The sequence below is a fragment of the Pseudorca crassidens genome, chromosome 9 (assembly GCF_039906515.1).
Source record: "Pseudorca crassidens isolate mPseCra1 chromosome 9, mPseCra1.hap1, whole genome shotgun sequence".
Taxonomy (NCBI): Eukaryota; Metazoa; Chordata; class Mammalia; order Artiodactyla; family Delphinidae; genus Pseudorca; species Pseudorca crassidens.
In genome coordinates this window covers 25912058-25932573 of record NC_090304.1, presented here as the reverse complement: position 1 = coordinate 25932573, position 20516 = coordinate 25912058, and the positions used below count along the sequence as shown (strand labels likewise).

Here is a 20516-nt window from a genome sequence, read left to right as displayed (position 1 = left end):
TAGCAGGCTGACAAGTGGCAGCAGTCTGTGCCACACTTTTTTCCCCCACTCTTTTCCATGTCTTTCTAGAATGTTGTAATCATCTGTTTTTCATTCAAAATTTAAAGCAATGATCGGATATCATTGCTTTATATCTGACATATCAAATATATGTCAATTTAGTTAACTTTTATGATATAATTCACTAATATAACAAATATTTATTACTCCTTCTTCGTATCAGCCACTTCCATAAGCAAAGGAATGAAATAATGAACACATTCCTGCCTTCTCAAAGCTCCCAGGATATTGATTCAGAAAAAGGACGATGATTAAGTGTTATAAATAATGCCCATTTCGAACGGGTTACCCTTTAAAATATAGCATTACTATTTAGGTAATCAACTACATGTACTATTTTAGTAGAAAAATATACTTTTATTTATCAGATGAATAATTCTATAGTTTTGAGATACTTGATATATACTTGAAGACAAATTTTGGATATCAATATCATGCAATGCATTCTTCTTGCAAAACAATGTAGTTTTTGTCCAATGATAAAATTTCAGGTGAATATATTAATATGGTCCTTTCACATAAGACAATTAAAAATAGAGCTAAATCCAGGTTTTCCAGAATTTTTCATCAGAAAGAACAAGGAGATATTACTAGAGGGAAAGCAGACAAAATAAACAGTAAAGAAAAACTATAAATATTTAGCTGTATTTTTCAGGTTAAAAAAATCAGCTAGAGAATATTGTCTTTCAGAAGATAGAGGACCTGTTCAACATCTTGGTACTAATTCATTTTTTGAAAGTGCTTAGATATGTTTTTAAGAAACTAAGAATATGATACAATAATAACAGGTTGCTATTGTGACAGTATAAACGACAACTCTTATTTTATTGCCTTTAACACACCAGTTGACCTGTATTTTATTTTGGGCATAGGATCAAGTTAAAATTGGCCAGCTCAAATTTCAACTGGCTCCAGATTTCTTCAATTGGCTCCAAACTTTTTTATCTGAAACATTCGGAACATATGGAACATGCCATATATAGAAGAATAGACAATATTTCTTATACCACTTGTCTAAGTTAAGGGAGATTTGTCTCCTTTAAAAAGGAAAACAAAAGTCCACAGAACACTTATTTTAACAAAATAGAGCTAAAATTTTTTGACTCATTTAAAAACCAATTAGATCTGAGATATTATTTTTAAATGAATATTAGTCCCCCTCATCCAGGCAATGACAATCTATAGTGTTGCCACTTAAGATTAGTTTGTATCTTCTAGAGATTTATATAAGTGGAATCATACAGTATGTCTGGCTTCTTTCACACAACAAATTATTTTGATTCATCCATATTGTTACATGTATCAATAGTTCATCCTTTTTCATTGCACAGCAGTATTCCATTATGTGAATATATAACAATTTGTTTATCCATTCACCTGTGGGTTGTTTTTCTTTTTTTGGCTGGGCTGTGCGGCTTGCAGGATCTCAGTTCCCCAGCCAGGGGACCAGGGATTGAACCCAGGGCCACTGTAGTGAAAGACTGGAATCCTAACCACTAGGCCACCAGGGAATTCCCTTCTTATTGAGTTCTGAAAGTGCTTTATATATTCTGGATACAAGTCCATACCAGATGTGTAATTTGCCAATGTTTTCTCCTAGTCTGTGGCTTGTCTTTTCATTCTCTTAAGTGTCTTTCAGAGAGCAGAAGTTCTTAATTTTGATGAAGTCCGATTTGCCAATTTCTTTTCATTCATGGATCATGTCCTTCAGAGATGTATCTAAAAAATCTTTGGTCACAAACCCAAGGTCACAAAAATTTTCTTCCGTGTTTTCTCCTAAAAGTTTAATTAACAGTTTTAGATTTTATATTTAGGTCTAAGATTCATTTTAAGTTCATTTTTCCATATGGTAAAAGTATGGATTCAGTTTCATTTTTCTCAAATATGAATATACAATTGTTCCAGCACCATTTGTTTAAAAGATTAAACTGCCTTTGTATCTTAGGCAAAAATCAATTGACCACGTGTAAGTCTATTTCTGAGCTCTCTTTTCTCTTCCTTTGATCTAATTGTCTACCTTGATGTCAATATCACACTATCTTGATTACTATTACCATTTTGCATTCCTACCAGCAATTTATCAGAGTTCCAGTTGCTCCACATCCTTATTAGGACTTGGTATTGTTTTCTTTAAATTAGTTTTTGTGGTAAGTGTGTAGTGGTATCTTATCATGTTTTTGATTTGCATTAAAACTGGGTTGTTCTCTTTCTTACTATTGAGTTTCCCATTTCTTTTTAAACTTAATTTTCCCTAATTACCTAAACAATACCCATCTTGGGTGCGTATCAAGGCCTCCATGTTGTTTTTCTTGCTTTTTCAAATAAGAAGCAAGCTTGCAATTACTGCAAGTAGACAGTCTGCCCCAGAATGTTAGAAGGCGTTGGCTTGAATTCAGGCCAAACTTTGGAATCCCCTTGAGTTCCTCTTTCTCTCACACCCCTTACCTGATCTGTCAGTAAATCTTATCAGTTTTACCATCGAGAATTCAATCAATTTCTCACCACCACTCCACCATCTTCTCTTGCTCTGTCTCTGTAATAGCTTTCTAACCAGTTTCCCTACTTGGGCCCTTGCTCAACTTATATCATTTTGCAACACACCTGCCAGAGTGATCCTTTACAAAAAAAGTTGTTTGACCTCCTCACTCATCTGCTCAAAACCTGTTAGAGGCTTGTTAAAGTCAAAACCAAATTTTTTATTATAGCCTACAAGACAATGATCTGGCCATGGCTATCTCATCTATTCCTCTCCTCCTCAAATCCAGCCTACAGGCTTCCTTGCACCTGCCTCGAGTCCTTTCCTTGCTGTCTTCTGCATGAAAAGCTCTCCTGCAGATTTCTCCATTGGTACTTTCCTCATTTCCTTCACTTCTCAATGACATGTGAGCCATTTTCTTTGCTTACTCTATCTAAAATGGCATGCACGCACACTCATACACACACCACCCCTTTCTCTGTTGTTTTACTGGTGCAAGTTAACATAACTACTGAATAACAGCTAATACATCTAGAGCTCACCGTGTTTTAATTGCTTTATATATTAATTTACTTAATCCTCAGAACAACACTATGAGTTAAGTACTTGATCTAATTTTTCCAGAAGAAGCTGGAAAGCAGCGGTTAAGCAACTGCCCCAAATCACACATCCATCAAATGGTGCAGCAGGGATTCCACCCCAAGAAATTCGATTCTGGAGTCAGTGCTGTAAAACACTACACTATTCAGGGCTGCGTTTCTAATTACTTTGTACTGTTTGTGTTCTGTGTGCCCCCAATGGAATGTAAGCTGCACGTGGGGGAGCTTATTTTGAAAACTACTGCTGTTCCCGGGGTAGAGAGCACTGCCTGCTTGCTAGCTAGTCCCTCAATAAAGGCTGAAATGTGGGCTAAATTATAACTCGAAAAAAAATCGCACCCAAATTTCAAAAGGGTAGGTGGTCCCCGTGAGGCGCAAGCGGGGCTATAATACGGAACACAGACCACACCCCACCTACCGGAGTTAGAAGAGACGAGAGCCCACGCAGGAAGTTAACCCGTAGGGCTCGTTCCGCCTCCGCCTCCGCCTCCGCCTCCGCCTCCGCCTCCGCCTCCGCCTCCGCCTCCGCCTCCGCCCGGCCCCGCCCCACAGAGCGCGCGCTGCGATTGGTCTCCGTGGCTTCGCCCGTCCTGGTGACCCCGCCCCGCAAGACCCGCGCAGGCTGACCCGGAAGCGGTTGTGAGGCGCCGGCGCGCGGCCCAGCTCCTTTTTCCGGTCGGCGTGGTTTGAGGGCCGAGTGTTCTAAGTGCTCCAGCCTTCGCCATGAGCGTCCCGGCGTTCATCGACATCAGCGAGGAAGATCAGGTATGCTCCCGGAAGGCGGATGCCTCCAGGGTGGGGTGTAAGGGAGGCTCAGAAGTGTGAAGGGCCGAGTCGGGGCCGAGCCAGGGCCGGGCGAGCGGGACGCCGCCCCGCGGAGCCCGCCCCGGAGCCGAGAGCCGCGGTTCAGTCCTCCACACCTCGGAGTGCGGAGGCCGCGAGGCAGGGGCGCGCGTTCCTGGAGGCCTGGGGTTGCCCGGCAGCCAGCACTCCCAGTGCTGGGCCCGGGGCCTGACGGCCGACTTCCTGGTCGGCGTCGGGACTCTTCCAGCCTGGAGTCACTGCTGTCTGTCGACACGGTACTTTTTGACTCATTGCGGAGGGTATCTGCTTCCGTCCTCCAAATGCAGCCACATCCGGAGTGGGAGGTGGCGAATCTTTAGACGGCGTAAGCGGTTCAGGGAAAAATAATTTGGTACTAAAGATCAAAATGGCTATATTATTATTGTGACCACAAGGGCACAGGTGACGCCTATTTTATACGTAGGCCCTATTTTACATTCTTACTTGAGCAAGAGTGAGAGTTCTGTAACCTGAACGCATAACGTCAATTCCATCCTCATACTTTGAGGCATACATTTGGTGAACAATCTTAATATTTTTAAATTTTCTGTTTGGGGTTTGCATGGCTCATGCTTCTCATTTTCCCCATAACAAAAGTTAAACTTTAGTTGGTGGGAGTTAAACTAAACTTGAAATGATTTTCTCTAATTTTGCAGAACTGAAAACTATTCTGTGAAGTCGTTAAGGGTTGTCATTTTGTATTTTTCTGCTACTCCACTAACATGGAAATTTTGGTTTCGATAGAAGAGAAAATATCAATACTAGTGTAAGATAACTTTTAGAATTGCAGATGTGATTCCCCCCCCGCCCTTGGTAGAAATGCAGACCTTCAGTCCTGAAGAGCAAAGGAAGAAGGGGAAAGAAAAATGGGGGAAAAAAGGCTAGGGAATGAGTTGAGCATAATTAGAAAAGAAGATGTGGAAGGAAAAAAAGGCCTATCTGAGTAGGAATGGAATCACGTTATCAGCAATTGGCTATTAGGTGACTGAAAAAAAGTGGTTTTTTTTTTTTTTTCTAACATAGAAGAGGGTTTGTAGATGCAGGAAGTTCTTGTCATTGATTATATTAGTTTTAAAGTGTCATTTCTAGTTAGGTTATGGTAATGTTCTTGTTTCACAGTAAATAGATGACTGCTTTGGGAGTTAAACTTTGATCATATTCTCTGATTAGAGTTAAGTGGCGTTCAGAGTCCTTGTTTCCTTTTCTTTGCTTTTACCACTCCATAACCACCTGTGGCCAGTAGGGATGACAGATGAAAACAATAAACTGTTGATTGAATAGTTTGCTTTGTGGGTACAAAGCAGAAACTGAACAGATGCTTTGTGGGGTAGGGGGGAACCATACCATGTTTCCTTCATAGACAAATATGCAGTGACGTTTTTGTGCACTCTGATATGGTGAGGTATGTTTTATGAAATCTTGTTTATGATACCAATTCATGTGAAGTTACTGTGTTATCTGAAATGATAGCACCATCAGAGCAACAGCTTTAATACACTTAGGTAGCCAGACGTATTTGTGGGTTTAGAAACGTGATGCCTACATATTTACTAATGGTATCCCTACATCTCCATTTCAGTTCTTCATTTTATTGTCTTAAACACTGTTTGCATTCATGTGTGGTTGCCATAAATACCAAGTCCTCAGAAGAATAAGTTGTTAAATATTATATATGCATTAGAGTAGAAAATATTTAAATATCTGGATGTAGTACTATAGTTATGTTTTTATAGATCCAAAAGTGCTTTCTGATCCAGGTATGCATTTTAAAAGAGTAATTACATCGTAGATGCTATTTGATAGAAACATTTTATTCAAGGTGACATTCAAAGGCATCACCTTTTTATCTTTGCGTCTCCCACAGCACTTATCTTAGATAGGTCCTCAAACATTTAATTAACGAACGATTACTTTCTTGCCAGGGTAATGTCTGTAACTTTTTAAAGTATTGTGTTATGTAGACTTGAGAGCAATAAAACTTCTTTAAAAGAAATCAGATCAGTTATTCCCTTCCCCCACTCCTCCTCCCAAAAAAAGCTTTGTGTTATAGTAGAAAGGTTTTTGCTGTATACTGGAAGTCCAGCAGGATATATAGGTGATATGAGGGAAATTTGACAGTGATCAGTGTGGGTTATAGTGGGTCTGTGTAGCCACTTGTTGACGAAAACCTGTGGGGCTGTGATGGTGGATGAGCTGGGGGAGAGGCACTTTAACATAATTTAAAGTTATCATTAAGTGCTGTGTTTACATTTTATTTTTTTAGAAATACGTCAGAATGGTTTGAAATCTTGTGATTTGTGATTCATAGTTCGTTTTATAGATATATATAGCAACCCTATTTGATTCAACAGGCTGCTGAGCTTCGAGCTTATTTGAAATCTAAAGGAGCTGAAATTTCAGAAGAGAACTCAGAAGGTGGACTTCATGTAGATTTAGCTCAAATTATTGAAGCCTGTGATGTATGTCTGAAGGAAGATGATAAAGGTTTGTCTTTAATTTTTTGTAATATTATTTACTAATCATAGAGGACCTACTTTTAAAACTTTCATGTGAATTATATTTGTTTTGTTTTAGACCTTAGAACTTTTAAGCACTGTTGTTTTTAATCTTTGCACACACTTTCAGTTTATTCTCATCTGTTTTACTCATGAAATAAGCCTATTTTGATAAAACATCTTTTTTACATGTTTTTTGAGTGTTATTGCACACAGTAAATACTGGCAATTTCAGAATGAACTGAAGGAAAAAATGAATCTTTTCTTTTCATAAGGTTTAGATTAATATGAGATGGAATACAATTTCAGGTAATCTAAAAGGTGATTTAATTATTTGGCTGATTCCCTATTTATTGAGATAAAATGGGAAATTTTGAAAATTGGGAGTCCTAAAATCTCTGGTTAAGGTTTGAGATTAAACTTGGTGTACAATTAGTATCTTGCTAGTAAAATTGAAACTGTATACTACATAGACATGTAAATCAGTCTTCTGTTTTACTGGTTGAAAACCAAATCTTGGGTAGTAACTTCATCCTTCAATAAAATGTGTGAGTTGCTTTCTGAATGATAACTATACAACAGAGCTGGTTTAGTTTGAATTCATGTGCACCGTGTTTTTTAGTATAATGCACACCATTGAAGGAAAAGTGTTCTTTAGAACTGCTTTACAGTAGCCAGAGTACCTTTTAAGTGTTTTATGTTTAATGGTCTTTGGTGTATTAAAACACTGGAAATACATGTTTAACAAGATACATTAAATATTATAATATCACTGTTGTGTCATCCATACATGTGTAGATGTTGAAAGTGTGATGAACAGTGTGGTATCCCTCCTGTTGATCCTGGAAGCAGATAAGCAAGAAGCTCTGATTGAAAGCCTGTGTGAGAAACTGGTCAAATTTCGGGAAGGTGAACGCCCATCTCTGAGACTGCAGTTGTAAGTTAAGAACTGGAAGAGGCCCAGTTTTTCAAGGGGCTCTTCATGTTACTGTCATTTAATGGTTAAAAGCAAGAATTCTAGAACTTGACTGTCACCTGTGACTTTTATTGGTGGTGTGTCTTTGGACAAGTCACTTAACTCTCCTGTGCACCATTTCCCTCCTTGTAATGTGACATTCTTAATAGTATCCCTTTCAAGTTTGTTGTCAGAACATATAATCTCAATTTAGTTACCGTAGTTACTGATCTCCATCATTGTTTTATTATTTGTTTGTTAACCAGGCTAAGCAACCTTTTCCATGGGATGGATAAGAATACTCCTGTAAGATATACAGTATATTGCAGCCTCATTAAAGTGGCAGCATCTTGTGGGGCCATCCAGTATATTCCAACTGAGCTGGATCAAGTGAGTTACCATGTGAAATACTTGTTCTGCTTATAAGAAGTATAGTTTTAGAGCTCAAATAAGCAAATATGTCTTCTAAATGTTATCTTTTAAATTGTGAAAATATGTTCACTGTGTCACTAAATTTTCTCCTTTTTGTCAATCTCGTTGTAGGTTAGAAAATGGATTTCTGACTGGAACCTCACCACTGAGAAAAAACACACCCTTTTAAGGCTACTTTATGAGGCACTTGTGGATTGTAAGAAAAGGTATTCAGAATTAATGTACTGACTTAAAACATAATGGCAATGTAAGTAGTTGAGACTTTTTTAAGGACAGGTAGGATAAGTGATTTTGCTCTACTTCGTTCTCTAAGGAGTTGGTATAAATTTCTTTCTGTAAATTTCACCTACTAAATTAAAGATAGCTGCAAAGTTTAAAATAGTCTTTACCATATTTAAACTTTTTAAAAAGCAAAACTTGCTTTTGTTCTAAAAATGGTACAACTGTTAATCCCAAAGCTGTGTGTAATATTAGACTAAGTTATTTAATGGTGCTTTGATGTCTTAGTATAGGGTAGTGCTATCACTTTTGTTTAATGGTGGTGAGAGTCTATCAGTCATAGTCATAGTCAGAGTCTCTTAATATATATAACAGTGCCCCTGAGATGAAATTTTGCAATAGACTGTACTAAATGGTACTTAATTGTGCTTTTGCAAGGTCTTGAGTTTCTAACGCTTGTCTTCAGCCCAGCAAACTTCATGCCCAAAATATTTATTCTTCATCCAGTTTATGGATGCTACCAAATGATATATTTGGCCCAGTTTTTAGAATTAGGGTTGAAGGATAATCCTACCATTTTGACCTGGCTTTTTAATTTCTCTTTTCACATAGTGGTTAAAAACTTTTAGGAAGAGTAATCAGTCTTCAGTTTAGTTTTTCTTTATTATTATTACTTTTTGCGGTACGTGGGCCTCTCACTGTTGTGGCCTCTCCCATTGTGGAGCGCAGGCTCCAGATGTGCAGGCTCAGCGGCCATGGCTCACAGGCCCAGCCGCTCCGCGGCATGTGGGATCTTCCCGGACCGGGGCACGAACCCGCGTCCCCTGCATCGGCAGGCGGACTCTCAACCACTGCACCAGCAGGGAAGCCCTTCGGTTTAGTTTTATTGCACAATTTTTATAGTTGCTTTCAGTGCTCGGGTGTTTAATATATTAGAGACGATCAATAAGATTAATGTTTCTGTTATGTTAAAGTAATGTAAAGTTTTTGCAGATCATTTACATTTAACAATACAGGAGGAAATTATATTTTTGTTGTGAAAGTTGCAGCGTTTTATTATAAAAGAAGTTAAATAGGGAATCTTGCATTAATAGCCTATTTCATTTTGTATCAGTGGCTACTGTCTGTTACATGCTAGCACACTTGTGGCAGCATTCTAGCCAGTTGTCAGTAACTGTTAAGAGTAGGTAGTCTTATATTGGACAGTCTCAAATGGGGAGGGCATAAAAGCTATTAGAGAAAGAGTCCATATTTTAACATATGCTATAAATGTGCAGGCTGTGGAATAAAACTACTGGGATTTCAAACCTTGGCTTTCTTACTTGTATATGACACTAAATAAATCTCTGTACCTCAGTTTCCAACTTCAGAGTGGATATAATAGTAGTACTTACCTCATAAGGTTGTTGAAAAGATTAAATAAGCTAATGTACACATGAAGTTCTTAAAATAGTGGTTTCCTTATTGAGAAAGCACTCAGTAAATATTGGATATTTTATTCCTATCATCCTTTTCATTTTTTCAAGCTCATCTTTAAAAAGTTAGTCTGCGCTTCCCTGGTGGCGCAGTGGTTGAGAGTCCACCTGCCGATGCAGGGGACACGGGTTCGTGCCCCGGTCCGGGAAGATCCCACATGCCGCGGAGCGGCTGGGCCCGTGAGCCATGGCCGCTGAGCCTGCACGTCCGGAGCCTGTGCTCCACAGCGGGAGAAGCCACAACAGTGAGAGGCCCGCGTACCGCAAAAAAAATAAATAAATAAAATAAAAAGTTAGTCTTTTTTCTGGTACAGTAATTTAAAATGATGAGTGTTACTGTTTCCCTTTGAATGTCTAGTGCTTATCAGAGTTGATGACTGCTCATTGGATGATTTCTCTAATTGCTGTTTAGTAGATCCTCAGTCTTTTCTGTGTAAAAAGGAAATAACTAAGGTAATTACAAAGAATTACAAAGCTAATTCTCAGAGAAATTGAGATAAGACATCATTACCCATCTTGTGCTCTCCTAGACATACCCTAATGTTAACATATTAGGAAGTGTCTGCAGCATTTGTCACAGGTGATCACTCTTTCCTTCTTGAAACACTTCCTTCAGCTGGCTTTTGGGGCACCTGTCTAGATTTGCTTCATTCACACCTCATTTGTGGCTCCCTCCCTTCTTCGAATCTGCTCAATTTATACCTCATCAGAAAGGCCTTCTCTAGCTATCTGTAAAAATAACAGTATTCCCTTACCCTCACATTGCTTTTTTCCCCTCATCCCTATTTTATTATCGGCCCCACTACACTTATTACTAACTGACATGCTATATTTTCATGTTTATTATGTGTCAGTCCCCTCTAGAATGTAAGTTTCCCAAGGGCAGGAACTTTTTGTTCATTATTAGAACAGTGTCTGACACGAGTAGGTACTTAGTATATAAGTGCTAAATGAATATTTCTGAAAAATGAACATGTTGCAAAAGCAGTTGATGTAAGAAGCAGTGACTTAAGGCAGTATGAAGTGGTTTATGGAGCTAGAGTGTATGCCCTTCCCAGAGGCATTCAACCCGGGCTTCTCTTCTGAGCTTCAGACCCTTATGTCCAACTGCTTTCTACCTGGTTCTACTTAGATGTGGCCCATAGTTGCCTCAAACTCAATGTGACCAAAATGAATTTATCGTTTTCTCCCTCTAAATTAGTTTCTGTTTTCCTAAGCAAGACATGTTGAAGTGGTCTTCTGTTTATTCTCTCTACAGCGGTTTTGTGAAACAAAACTTTCAGCCTATCATTCTGTAGGTTTACATTTTCTTTAGCATACAGTACAGAATTCTTAGTTTGGCATATAAGTCCTTTCTGACATGGGCTCCTGTTTATTGCAGTAGCATGGGCTTGGTGAATGTGATAATAATCCTCTTGCCATTTTTGTATGGTGCAGTGACAAACCACAGAAACTTTGTTTTCTTTGTATAGATATTCCCTCCCTCCATGTCTCTCCCCCTCTCTCCCTCTTTCTCACATACACACGACCCTATACCCTTCCTCTTGGTATATCATACCCTAGACATAGTGAACCTGTGTCAGCTGCAAAAGCACCCATGCTCTTTCCCAGTCTGGACCAGAGGCTGGTACCTGTTTTTATATGGCCTACAAGCTAAGAATGGTATTTACATTTTTAAGTGGTTGACAAAAAAAATCAAAAGAAGGAGGATATTTTTTGAATTGTGACCATTATATGAAATGCAAATTTCAGTGTCCATAAAATTTTATTGGAATGCACCCATACTTATCATTTATGTATCATCTGTGGCTGCTTTTGCCTAGACTTGAGTTGCGGCAGAAACCAGATAGCCTGCAAAGCCTAAGATAATTATTGTCTGGTGCTTCATGGAAAGTTTGCCTATGTTTGGTCTAGAACTACACTCAACTCCTTTTCTCTGCCTGAAATGCTCCTGCCATATTTACAGCACCCTGTACTTTTATCGTGGCGCTTCACACGCTTGGTTAAAAGGTTTATGAGGTTTTAGGCTCAGTGAAGGCTAGGAACCTTGTCTGTCAACCATTGTATTCCCAACCTGTTGGTAGTGATGGGCCCTGAGTTGATGAATGCTACCTACACTTAAGGAACTAGGGAAGGATGCTCATTCAAATTTCTGTCATGCTGCTGATTTAAATTTTAAAATTTGGTTTTTGTCTAGTACATAGAAAATGGTCGTTTTGTTGTTGTTGTTTGGCTTTTTGTTGGTTGGTTTGTTTCTGCTTCTAAATAGAATTCTGAGAGTTGCCTTGCCCTCTTAGTAAGAATGCTTACGTTTATGGGTGCCCCCTTCATGATTTTGTTTATATTGGTGGTTGATGAGTGCAAATTGTGTAATATCTTCTGAGTCCTCATTATATGTCGGATATTGTGCACTTTAAATGGACCATTTTATCTGATCTTTGTGAATTCAGATTTCTTTAACTGATAAGATGTATTAGACTGAAGTATACTATGGTTGTTAAAACTGGAAATTGTGCCTATGCTTGCATGTGGTGCAAGATAATAATTTAATTGAATCCTGGTTTTGTGGGGGAGTTTTAGAATATCATTTAAGTTTTTAAAATAAATGTGGTATAGCTCTTACTGATTTTACCCAGGTTGAATCCAGATGTGGGGGGAAAGAAGGGCTTTTAGAAAACGAAAAAAGGTGGTGGGGAACTGTTAAGCTTTCTGTAACTGGCTGAAGATTCATCAGTTTAAAGGAAGAAATGAAGGGTGAAGATAAACATTTACAAAGAGTTCAGATTGAGAGAATGCATTTAATTATTTTGTACTTTTCGCTGCAGTTAAAATTGATCATCTACATAATTCTAAGGATGATTCAATTGGAAGGATATCATTAGTGGAGTTATTTAAATATCTGGTGTTGGCTCAACTTCAGCTGTACTATCCTAACAGTTTCTCAGACACAAAACCTTTTTCTCACCTAGGGCTTTTTTTTTTTTTGGCTGCGTTGGGTCTTCGTTGCTGTGCGCGGACTTTCTCTAGTTGTGGCGAGCAGGGGCTACGCTTCGTTGCGGTGCATGGGCTTCTCGTTGCAGTGGATTCTCATTGCGGAGCACGGGCTCTACGTGCGCAGGCTTCAGTAGTTGTGGCATGCGGGCTCAGTAGTTGTGGCACACGGGCTTAGTTGCTCTGCGGCATATGGGATCTTCCCGGACCAGGGCCCGAACCCGTGTCCCCTGCATTAGCAGGCGGATTCTTAATCACTGTACCACCAGCGAAGTTCCTCACCTAGGGCTTTTATACCTGGTCTTCTCTGCCTGGAAGCTCATCCAGCCCCCACCTTCTACCTCTAGTACGTTTCATGGCCAATTATTTTACATTCTTTAGATCTCAGCTTACATGTCATTTCCTCAGAGAGACTTTCCTTGCTCATTCTATATGAAGTAGCCTCCTCTTTCCTGTCTCTGCTCTTGTTACTCTATTACATCACCATTTATTTCCTTTATGGCACTTACTTGTTATTTTTCCTTAGTCGTCTCTCTTTCCTCCTAGAAGGAAAGTTCCATGACTTTTTCCATAGTGGAGGACTGTGTCTCTGGGTCACCATTATATGTATCATCAACACAGTACCTGGCACTTAGTAAATATTTTTGAATGAATGGATAGCAGTAATGATACTGTGAAATTCCTAAAGCTGTATTTCTTTTTAGTGATGCTGCATCAAAAGTCATGGTGGAATTGCTAGGAAGTTACACGGAGGACAATGCTTCCCAGGCTCGAGTTGATGCCCACAGGTAACGTTAAACACAGTGTTCCAATGATGACTGTCAACAGGGTGGAGGTGAGCTACACCGTTCAGTCATATAGCTGAAGTCATGTTTGCATCTACCAGTGATCCAAAGCCATTTGATACCATGTGCGCTATGAGGATTCTAATGTAGATACCAAAATTCAAGATTTGGTATTGAAAGAAACCAAAGAATGCATGTGAAATAGCCACATGGTGTTTGCTGTTTGGGGTATCGCTGCAGTGGGGGTTCCCAACCTGAGTAGTAGAACCTAATCTTGGGTTGATTTTACCTTAATACTAAGGTATGTAGATGGGGAAAGGCTGGTGGCTTTCTGTAAAAATTAACCCATTGCTAATGGGAATGACTGCTTCAAACAGTCCTAGATCTATTTCGTAGCAATAAGAATAGAGTCAGTTTTTTAAATCTATGAAATGGAAATTATGATAACTTCTTTATAGGGTTATTCCATCTTTGATAAAATGGGCATGATAATACCATATGTCTCTCAGGGTGCAGAGGATGAAATGAAGTAATACATGTTAAAGCACTTACCTTAGTGTCTGGCATAAACAGTAAAAAAATACTGGTGCTGTTTTATTCTTTGATTACTTTGGTGGTGCTTTCTCTCCAGCTGTTTTTGTCTATGGTAACTATTTTTAAATTAATTTTATTTTTGGCTGCGTCGGGTCTTATTTGTGGCACATGGGATCTTTGTTGCCACATGTGGGATCTTTCATTGGGGCGCATGGGCTTCTCACCAGTTGTGGCACGTGGGCTCTAGTTTGCGGCACACGGGCTCTCTAGTTGAGGGCACAGGCTTAGTTGCCCCATAGCATGTGGGACCTTAGTTCCCCGACCGGGGATCAAACCTGCAGCCCCTGCATTGGAAGGTGGATTCTTAACCACTGGACTACCACGGAAGTCCCTCTACGAGTAATTTTATTAAAATGGACATCACTGATAGATTTATTGGCCTGTTTTAAGCCCAGTTTTGTAGCTTTTTTAATGCAGTGTATATTGAACTCATAGATATTTCACTTAATTGAATATATTTTTGCAGTCTGCAAAGGCAGTGAAAAGTACCTGAATTTCAAGACTCTGAGCTTGGGTTTTTGTTTTCCAATTAAGGTGTATTGTGCGAGCATTGAAAGACCCAAATGCATTTCTTTTTGACCATCTTCTTACTTTAAAACCAGTCAAGTTTTTGGAAGGCGAGCTTATTCATGATGTAAGTAGTTTATCTTTAATGTTAAAAATATTTTCTCCTAAATCTAACATACTGAACCGTAACTCTACTTCTTTGTATTAATGAACATGACTCTTAGAGAAATCTAGAAAGAGAAGAACTATATTCATTTTTGTATCAGGAACAGACTGAAATTTAGGACTAGAATTCAGCTTTTCTCCAGCCACCAAACACATGCCTCCTGTTCTTCCTCCCTTTCCTTCATCTCACTTGCCTGGCCATTATGAAATTAGAGAATACAGATTTCTTCTTAGTATATAGTGTCAGCTATCCCCAATTAGAAAGATAAATCTGATATTTAAAAAACAGATGAATGTACTTTTCAAGTGCAATTATAAATACATTTTGGATTATTTCTATTTGTACTGTCATTTCCACCATCTTTTGGGGTAGATCGTTTAGAGGACACTGTATTTACTGATTCTTTCATCTAAATGAGTTTAATGAAAGCAAATTTAGATGGTAATTTGATCAAACAGATTGAAATTTCTGCTTGAAGGAAATGTGGAGTCTTGTTGCTGGGAGTCAATATCTTAAAAGTATCTTGAGTATAAATGTTAATTCTATATTGAATATTGTATCTTTGTCTTTTTGTGTTTATCTGTATAGCTTTTAACCATTTTTGTGAGTGCTAAATTGGCATCATATGTCAAGTTTTATCAGAATAATAAAGACTTCATTGATTCACTTGGTAAGTTGTGGGGATTTTTCTTTGGAGGGGTAGAGAGAGAGAGAGGAATGAAAGATCCAGCAAATATGATCATGGCCTTATGTGTAGGTTACCCTAACCAGTGGTGTAAAAGATCTTATTCCTTAGATGCTCGGTGATTTACATTTTTGGTACTTCTTTTAAAAAGCCGTAGTCACATTTGTAGCAAATAGCTTTTTTCCCTCTAATATAGTCTTTTATACTTGGTTCTCCCCCCACCCATTAACAAATTATAGAAGTATATATATATACTGTGTTGCTAAGCACATCTACGTGAAGCTGAAGATAGAGTTAGAAATGGAGTTGTGATTTTGTGTGATAGGAGAAATTTTCCTAACTACAGTTTGTTGAAGACAGCATAGTAAGTTTAAGGTTTATGATTTTTATCTTGGAGCTTTCTTTCTAGACCAACAGAGTTCAGTAAATGTTGCCGAATTGAATCTTATCCTCATTGAGCAAACTGCATAGTATATATTCAGTATTTTCCTTCTGGAGCATGTTTTTATCATGCTAAAATTAAAAAGGGAAAACTTAGAAAATCTGTAGTTGAACAGGTTTAAATTGTTCTAAAATTACCCATTTTTTGAGAGTGAAGTCAACTGAAGCTAAGGTGCTTTGTTTTTCTACTGGGCAATAATCAGAACACATTAGAGACTAGTTATATTTTCCATATTAAAATTGAATTTAGTTTTCCTGGTTGGTTGAAGTGTAGATAAAGAATACATTTATAATCTACTTTGATTATACTATTAGTCCTCAATTTGGTAATCATTAATTCCTGTCACCTGTAAATTTTGTGCAGCCATTGGAATTGGGAAGATTGAATTATTCTGAACATAATAAGGCGTTTGAAATACACCAAGATAAAGTAGATGCAAGTGTGTTTGTGTTGAATGCTTTGCCAGGTGCACTAGACCCAGAAAACCACATTCTGTCCCAGTTAATTTGTTTCCTGGCATGAAGCTATGTGATGGAATGTTAATGTCAGCAACCTCTTTATTTACGCACCAAAGAAAAAGGAGTAGTAATTAACACTTTGACACTCCCCCATTGATGTGTAATTGACTGTTTCAAAGGAGCACTGGTTCATAAGCTATTGCATGCAGTAAAATTACGTTTTCTATATTGCAGCATTTTAAGACAGGGGTCAGTGACAATGCAGAAATTGCTCAATGATGCACATTTTTTTATTACTGCATTAAGGTTTTGACATATTAGTAATGAATAAATGTTTCCATAAAATTAGATTTTTTTATAACTTTAAAATTGAAATATGACACAGAACACTGTGACTTCCTCTTTGAAGGTAATATTCTACTTTCATGAAACAAAGCACAGCTTCCTGCAAGTTTAAACTCAGACTTCACTAGCATAATAGTTTGATTTTGAGAACAAGAGTCCTAAAGGCTTTAAGTTTGGTTCTGTTTTACTTTAAACATCAGTTTGAAATGTTTTTAAATGCAGGTTTCTACGTGTTAGATCATGGTTTTACATAATTCATTCTAGAAACAATCTTCATTCCTCTAAGTTTTTTGATTTACGGTAAGCTTGTCACTGCACAGGGCGTAGCAGTAAAACAAATCTAATTTCAAGAGTATTTTAAATTATATATTAAAAATTTTAGGAGTTTCTATCATTTTATCTCATTAAAAGAGGACTAAATATGTCCATTGAACTGGTAATGTTAAGGAATTTTCTTATATTGCCAAATATTGAGAAAAATCTTTAGTATTCTCTGTGATAGAAAAAACAATAGAATTTCTGTGCAAACCAGAAATCAGATTCCCTATTTTGCCTTTTGTTTCCCGCAATCTGTGCAAATTAGCAACCATTTATTGGAAATTTGTTTGTGAAAGATGTTTCTGGGAAAACATCTTACTAAATGTTTATTTTTGGTTTTTAGATGTATTAAACATTTATTACAGCTGAAAGTCTGGTTACAAATGTCTAGGTTCCACAGGTGGCATCAGTTTATCTCAGAACACTTATTAACACTGACAACTTGGGCCAACAGTAGCAGTATCTTGTCTCAACTGAATTGCCCTAACATGTCCACATGTAATCTGGTGTTATCCAGTTGCTACCTTCTTCCTTCGGAAAGTTAATCAGCATCTAATTTGCATTTGTTAATTAGGGTTAATGTGCACTAATTGATTTTTTGATGCTTGTAGATTTCCATTAAACCTGGTTAGCAGTACTTACTTGGGTACCTCATTCATTTGAGTTATGGTGATCATGTTTTTGTTGAATCTGTGCCAAATAGAAAGCCTGCATCATAATTACAGCTAATTAACAATTATGTCCTATATTAATGGGCTTCCCTAGTCTTCTGCTAATATTCTGAATGTTGTAAATTTTAAATGTGCTTAGAACTTTTTTAACAGTACAGACTTGAGGCTCTTAATTACTAGAGGGTACGTGATTGGTCATTTGCTGAGTTTACAGAAGTTGCAAGTTTAGAGAAAAGGAACATGTTAAGTATTTCTAAATTAACTTTAGAAACTTGTTTTTGTAATTAAGAAATAGCATCAAGTCAAGTATGTTTGTGTTATAATGCAGCTTCTATTTAGGAATAGGTAATTTGGATATTCAGGATTTGTAGGTATTTGTATTTCTAGTTATTTATTTTATAAATGAACTTCTTTTCTAGGCCTAGTACTGCCACCTTGTTATTAAAAAGTAAATCACTTAATCTCTTTACTCAGTTTTATTGTTTTTTTTAAAGTGAAAGGATCGGGACTAGGTAATTCATTGTTCCTTTAAGGTTTAACAGTTGTTTGTGATCTGAATAATTGTAGCAGAATGTTTTATTAGAAATTATAAGGCAAAATTTGATTATTTGTACAGTTTTTCTACTTTTGCCTTAAAAAGAACAGGTATCACTGTTAACTTTATCTAGTACTAACCATTTTAAACCTATAAATGTTAAATACACTTCTGCAGTTTTGATTTTTAAGTATTAAGTCCAAAGTGGTCTAAAGGGAAATGGAATATTTTCATAAGTGAATGTATATTAAAATATTTTAAAATTCCATGTTTGCCAGTAACTCAGACACAGAACAAATAGTAAGTAGATAAGGAATCTTGTGTTTAAATGGAGAGCTATTAGTAAAAGTAAGTTTATTCAATTAAATAAGAATGTTCTTACGAAATGTACTTTGTATACTTTATCTCCTAAAATATATAAATAAATATTAAAAATGTAAAATGTATAAAACTTAGGGCCTAAAAATCCCATTTTATAGCTTATTCTTAACTTTGAATCTATCACCTGTGGCACTGAAGCAATAAAGAAATGTAGTTATAGAAAAATAATTTTAACTGCTTCATAATTTAATTATGGGGTTAGTTTATGGTTTGTAAATATAAGCTTTGTGAAAATTACTCTGTATAAGTACCCAAACACAGTGACTTCCACAGTTTTACACAAGAGTTGTAATCATGCAGGACTGTAATTAGTATGGATACTCATCTGGCTTCACTACTGTGTTACTCAGGCCTACTACATGAACAGAATATGGCAAAAATGAGACTACTTACTTTTATGGGAATGGCAGTGGAAAATAAAGAAATTTCTTTTGACACAATGCAACAAGAACTTCAGATTGGAGCTGATGATGTTGAAGCATTTGTTATTGATGGTAAGGCAATTGGAACATTTTCGTTTTTTCCTAGAATTTCTCTTCCTACCCCATGAAACATAAGATTTTTAATCTTGAAACTGAGCTTAGTAGATTAGAAGATTATATTTGTAGCATAGTGAAAGTTCAGTGGAATATAAAGAGCTATGTGGTTTTTGGTGTGTGTCTATTCCTTGAAGTCATGTAGAACAAAGACATTTAGGCAGTATATCATAGTGGTTAAGAGCCTAGATTTTAGTATTAGACCTGTGTTTGAGACTAGGTCTTCCAGTTGTGAGGGTTAAATGAATTAATGCAGGTAAAGCACTCAGCTCAGTGCCTGGCACATAGTAAATGATCTGCAAATATTAACCATTACCAATTTTTTATGATTGGCCTAGAAATAGCACCTTCTTCCTCAATAATTACATTATGAAGTGGTTTAACTGTTAATTAGGACTTTTAAGATTAATAACATGTATTATAATATCTTAAGAAACTAGCCCCGTTTCCCCCCCCCGCCCCCATGTGATTTCAGAGAATGCCAGAATTCTTAATGAAAACTGTATGTGATATTTAATATAGATAGGCGCAGCAACCAGAGGACAAATTCATGGCCTTCCTTTTGGTTGCATTACATTGCTGGGCTTGTCATTAAATTCAAAGAGCCAGTTTGTAAAATAATGTTGGAAAACTGTAAAGTTTTATTATGATTTACTTGGTCACAGTTTCATACCTTAGGCTGTTTTCCTTGGGAATATTCCATATAACATGTCATGTAAAACATCTTTTTTTCAGCGGTAAGAACTAAAATGGTCTACTGCAAAATTGATCAAACCCAGAGAAAAGTAGTTGTCAGGTAAGACACTTAATACTTTGCAGCATTTTGTAGAACAATTTATTCTATTTCACTTAGATGTTTAGAGAACCAAGGTGGTGTTAGCAGTTGACTGTAGTTAAATAGTTGCTATTTATCATAATTTTATTAAAGTTCAGACTGAATGTGATTAGCTTATTTAATGAAAGAGTCCTATTTTCCAGCACATTTCATTTAATGGCTCAGTACTGGCTAGAATATTAATGACTTCCGTGTCTGGTTTATGTAGTTCAGGAAAATAGATGGTTTAGGATCAGTATGGCAAATAAAGGTTTTTTAAAAAATAAGCTTCTAATCATTCTTACAACTCTACATTATGTCTTCTGTGTATATTTAACCTTGCTTTTAACTAGATAGAAGTGTGTAATATTGTAAAAAAAAAAAAAATACCAGAGGATAAAAGGTTGAGTAATAACTTTGTTTTTAATTTTTCCAGTCATAGCACACATCGGACATTTGGAAAACAACAATGGCAACAACTCTATGACACACTTAATGCCTGGAAACAAAACTTGAACAAAGTGAAAAACAGCCTTTTGAGTCTTTCAGATACCTGAATTTTTATGCTATATAATTTTGTTCTTTTTGGAAAATCTAAATCATAGTAAAACATTATAGCCTGAAATCTGACTATAGTCTGGATAGTTATTGTCTCAAATTTAAAAGAAATCACAATCTTCAGGGCGTACAAAGCAATAGATTACAAAGGGTCACTACGTCTGTTTTGTATAACA

General features: G+C 37.0%; 1 protein-coding gene and 1 long non-coding RNA gene across 2 annotated transcripts; one reads left to right on the top strand and one right to left on the bottom strand.

Moving 5' to 3' along the window:
• Nucleotides 1-396: 396 nt before the first annotated feature.
• On the bottom strand, nucleotides 397-3639 carry LOC137230320 (uncharacterized). Its single transcript, XR_010946092.1, has 2 exons — nucleotides 3554-3639; nucleotides 397-1836 (listed from the first exon to the last, which is right to left on the bottom strand). It is a non-coding gene; the product is annotated as an uncharacterized lncRNA (long non-coding RNA).
• A 102-nt stretch (nucleotides 3640-3741) lies between these two features.
• Nucleotides 3742-20412, top strand: EIF3M (eukaryotic translation initiation factor 3 subunit M). The gene is made up of 11 exons (XM_067749508.1): nucleotides 3742-3900; nucleotides 6330-6462; nucleotides 7272-7410; nucleotides 7695-7818; nucleotides 7972-8066; nucleotides 13250-13333; nucleotides 14459-14558; nucleotides 15186-15267; nucleotides 18783-18926; nucleotides 19704-19764; nucleotides 20219-20412. Exons 1-11 carry the CDS (start codon nucleotides 3859-3861, stop codon nucleotides 20337-20339), a joined length of 1125 nt encoding a protein of 374 aa, XP_067605609.1. The 5' UTR covers nucleotides 3742-3858; the 3' UTR covers nucleotides 20340-20412.
• The last annotated feature ends 104 nt before the right edge of the window (nucleotides 20413-20516 follow it).

Bases quoted from the DNA above. Each gene is read 5' to 3' on its own strand.
- EIF3M (XM_067749508.1), top strand. From the start codon at position 3,859: ATGAGCGTCCCGGCGTTCATCGACATCAGCGAGGAAGATCAG. The intron at 6,463-7,271 runs GTTTGTCTTTAA...ATACATGTGTAG, and splicing joins TCTGAAGGAAGATGATAAAG to ATGTTGAAAGTGTGATGAAC. The intron at 8,067-13,249 runs GTATTCAGAATT...ATTTCTTTTTAG, and splicing joins CTTGTGGATTGTAAGAAAAG to TGATGCTGCATCAAAAGTCA.